At 50.9% G+C, this 3,952-nt stretch overlaps 1 protein-coding gene across 1 annotated transcript in view; it reads left to right on the top strand.

The window, feature by feature from the left end:
* The window catches only part of LOC104278821 (voltage-dependent R-type calcium channel subunit alpha-1E-like), a gene marked incomplete at its 3' end in the record, with an annotated part of 75,523 nt that overhangs the window by 64,715 nt on the left and 6,856 nt on the right, over nt 1-3,952 (top strand). The window contains 6 exon segments of the mRNA XM_009875916.1: nt 330-426; nt 1,281-1,441; nt 1,857-1,994; nt 2,545-2,746; nt 2,919-3,083; nt 3,501-3,611. Of these exon segments, the coding sequence (XP_009874218.1) occupies nt 330-426; nt 1,281-1,441; nt 1,857-1,994; nt 2,545-2,746; nt 2,919-3,083; nt 3,501-3,611 (874 nt within the window).

Raw genomic sequence — 3,952 nt, 5'->3', positions numbered from 1 at the left:
GGTGCCCCCTGCCCCAGCCCTGGCATGTCCCAGCTTCCCACAGCGAGGGGACTTGTTGATGTCACAGCGAAAGGTGCAAATCCCAAGGAGAAGAGGATAGCTTTATTTTTCATCTCTGTCAGCACGTGTGTTGGAGGAGACACAGCTGGGTGGGCTGAGCACTCAGCAGCCACACGTTTGAGATTGTTGGCCCTCCCATTCTCATTCTCATGCATGCTGGGTGGTGTTGTCAGCAGTTGAAAACCCCCTGAGCATCCAGCCCTGGGTCTGCAAGGTTATTGTGTCTCCGTTTCATTTTTGGGTGCGTGCGCCTCCCTCTGATGTGGTAGGACCAACAAGGGCCGCGATATCAAGACCATCAAGTCTCTCCGTGTGCTACGGGTTTTGAGGCCCCTGAAAACCATCAAGCGACTGCCCAAGCTGAAGGTAATGATGCCCATCCCCTGTCTTATGTCTGTCTTCTCCAGGTTGCAAGGGACCATGCGCATCAATTTGCTTGTGAGCCTTGAACAATCAGTTTTCAAAGCGTTTGCTGTGTTTTAAGAGCCCCATTTTCAAACACAACACCCTTCAGGCTGCTTCATATCTGAAGGTGGAATGTGTTATTAAAAGCAAGCCTATGGATCTCTACAAGGTGTCAGAGTTAGTTCCTCTGCCAGGGAAAGTGAGGCGGGAGAGGACACGAGGCAGAAAATCCAGATGCTTTCCTTGTAAAATAGGCTGCCCTGGCTTGGAGAGAGCTCAAATCTCTTTCAAAAGTTCATTATTTTTCCCACCAGTGTAGGCTGCAAACAACTGGTGATTTTGTGTGCTGTGCTGTCATGGGATAAGCACATTCCTCTCTTTCCTAAAGTTCTGTGAGAACTGCTGAGAGCACAGCCTGGGGAGGTGCTGCTATTGCAGACAGAAGTGGAATAGCAAGGTTCTGCCTTCTTATTCAGGGTGATATGAAACCAAAAATTGTTTACTAATTGGTTTTGAGCACTGCTAATTGCATCATCTGGGCCTTGCCCTATTTGCTGCCCTGGTTGCAAGACATTGGGGAATATAAATATCCAGCCCTGCTGCTGCCTCATGTGTCCATGTGTGTGCTGGGGGGTACTCCGGGTGTTAAACTCGCTCAGGAAATGGCCCTTTGCCCAAGAAAAGGCCCAGCTCTTTCCTGCTTCCACCCCAGGAGCAGGAAATGTCTTTCCCCACAGTAGTCTTGAGGAAGGTTTTGGTCCTGCCCTTTTTCAGAGCTGTGGGTTCTGCAAGGTGAGCGATGCCCTCTCTTTCAGGCCGTCTTTGACTGCGTGGTGACTTCCCTCAAGAACGTCTTCAACATCCTCATCGTCTACAAGCTCTTCATGTTCATCTTTGCTGTCATTGCTGTCCAGCTCTTCAAGGGGAAGTTTTTCTACTGCACCGACAGCTCTAAAGACACGGAGAAGGACTGCATGTAGGTACCCTGCTCAGTAGGTCCGATGCTGCTGACACCTCTGGCAAAGGCAGGGTGCTGGGCAATGTCGTCTTTGGGTTCCCAGTTAAGCGCTTGGTCATTACTCGCTCTTGGACGTAGCTTCTTGGGGTGGATGTCATGGGCTGAGCCCACTGCTGTGTCAGCGCTGCGCATCCTTGCGTGGGATGCGGGATGCAGAGCCCTGTATTTTGCTTCTGTTCTCTTTCTTCCTCCTCTTCCCTCTCGTTTTCCTCTACTCTCCTTCCCCCCAGTTGTTTTCCATCTCTCTCCTCCGGCGCTGCAGGAGGGGAGGTCCTGCCCCACCAAGCACGTATGCTGTTCCAGGGTTTAAAGCCACTGTCTCATAGTCTGGCAGCATAAAACCCGAGGTGACTGCTCTCTCCCGACCTTGCAGAGGGAACTACGTGGACCATGAGAAGAACAAAATGGAAGTGAAGTGCCGGGAATGGAAACGCCATGAGTTTCACTACGACAATATCATCTGGGCTTTGCTCACCCTGTTCACAGTCTCCACCGGCGAGGGTTGGCCCCAGTGAGTGTTCTGCTCCATCCATCCCAACTTTAATTAGGGTGGACATGTCCCCATTGTGGTGGTTGGGCTAATAACTGGCTATGGCCAGGTGCGAAGCTGCTGGGCAGCAAGGAGGAGAACAGGGATGAGAAATCATGACAGGACAAAAGAGCTTTAGCCCTCACATGAGGCTGGGACCACGGCTAGGTTTACCTTCTTCCTTAGGTAGCGAATGACAGATAACTCCTTCTCCCGTGTGACCCTGAGGTGTATCCTAACATAAGTTTAGAGGCGGCTGTAGAACTAGATGGTTCTTCATGCTCATGCGATCTTGGGCAACTTTTTTTCATGTGGAGCACTGGAAAATCTATTTTCCATCAATGCCACAGGCCAAACAAGCTGTACGCACTTAGAGAGGGTTGTCCTTGCAAAGAAGATCCAGACAGAGGTTTATCTTATCATTGCTGCAACTGTGGACAGACAGAGCTGGCAGATCCCATGAGAAGTGTCGCTTGGTGGCGGACCCGATGGGCATATCTCTGGGTGCTTTTCTTCTCCTGTCTGCCCACAGGGTGCTGCAGCATTCAGTGGATGTGACAGAGGAGGACCGCGGGCCCAGCCGCAGCAACCGCATGGAGATGTCCATTTTTTACGTCGTCTATTTTGTGGTCTTCCCTTTCTTTTTTGTCAACATTTTCGTGGCTCTCATCATCATTACCTTCCAAGAGCAAGGAGACAAAATGATGGAGGAATGCAGTCTGGAAAAGAATGAGGTACAGTCTGGGAAGGGGGAAAGAGGATATTTCCATGTGTTTTCTGTAGTTTGGGAGCTTGAAGCTCCTTAGATGTTGAGAAGGTGTAAGAAACCACCTGAAAAGAAGTGTGGCAGCCCGCGTCCGTCATGCTGCCACTGGCCAGGGTCTGATGCACGTTGTTCTATTCCAGAGGGCCTGTATTGACTTTGCCATCAGTGCCAAGCCCCTCACGCGGTACATGCCCCAGAACCGGCACACCTTCCAGTACCGGGTCTGGCACTTCGTGGTCTCCCCGTCCTTCGAGTACACCATCATGGCCATGATAGCGTTGAACACTGTGGTGCTGATGATGAAGGTGAGCTGGTCAGAGAGACCCTGTCCTGTTTGGGAAAGTGAGGAGGAAGAGGATGGCTCAGGATGGGACCAGAGGGTATTTTAGTTGTTTCTAGGAGGTGCTTTGAGACAGAGTCTTAGCATGGGCATAGTCACTTGAAACACCACACGCCCTAAACTGGAGGCAAGATCTTCCCTAAATGAGATGACCCAAATGACCTGAATCTCTTAACTACTGCAGAAAGATCTGGGTGTACTCTGTGCCTCCTTAGAAGGAGTGGCAGCTGTTTTCAAGTGGGGTGGAGAAGGGAAGGAGAAGATGTTCTTGAGGCGTCCAGGGCAAGGAACATGGACCACCACAGGTCTTCCCTGGAACAGTCATCAGTCAAGAGGCTGGCAGGTCCTCTCCTAGCTACCAATGTCTCTCTCTCTCCATCAGTACTACTCTGCTCCATACACCTATGAGCTGGCCCTGAAGTACCTGAACATCGCGTTCACCATGGTGTTCTCCTTGGAGTGCGTCCTCAAGATCATTGCTTTCGGCTTCCTGGTGAGTGGCCGCTCCTGTTCTTGATGAGGGTGTTAATTTGGACTTCAGCAGCACTCAGATCACAGAGGGAAGGTGTTAATAATGTGAGGTTGTTGCTATTTATTTTGAGTCCCAGCCCGAGAGCTGCTTTTAGGTTGGAATCACTCCTTTGGTTCTCATTAAAATTCCCACTGCAGGATGCTGGGGGGGTAGCCAAGTTGCTCTACTTTTTGCCTTGTTTCTGTCATACTCTTGTGTCTGGACCATGAATGTGCTGTGCAGCCGTTCTCCTAAAGCCAACTGCTGCTGCAGTCATGCCAGTGGCTGCAGTCACTTGTCCCTGGGAGCCACAGGGAGACTTT

This window comes from Apaloderma vittatum, unplaced genomic scaffold, assembly GCF_000703405.1.
Source record: "Apaloderma vittatum isolate BGI_N311 unplaced genomic scaffold, ASM70340v1 scaffold7749, whole genome shotgun sequence".
Classification (NCBI taxonomy): Eukaryota; Metazoa; Chordata; class Aves; order Trogoniformes; family Trogonidae; genus Apaloderma; species Apaloderma vittatum.
Note: the sequence above shows the minus strand (reverse complement) of the source record. Positions and strands in the feature narration are given on the sequence as shown.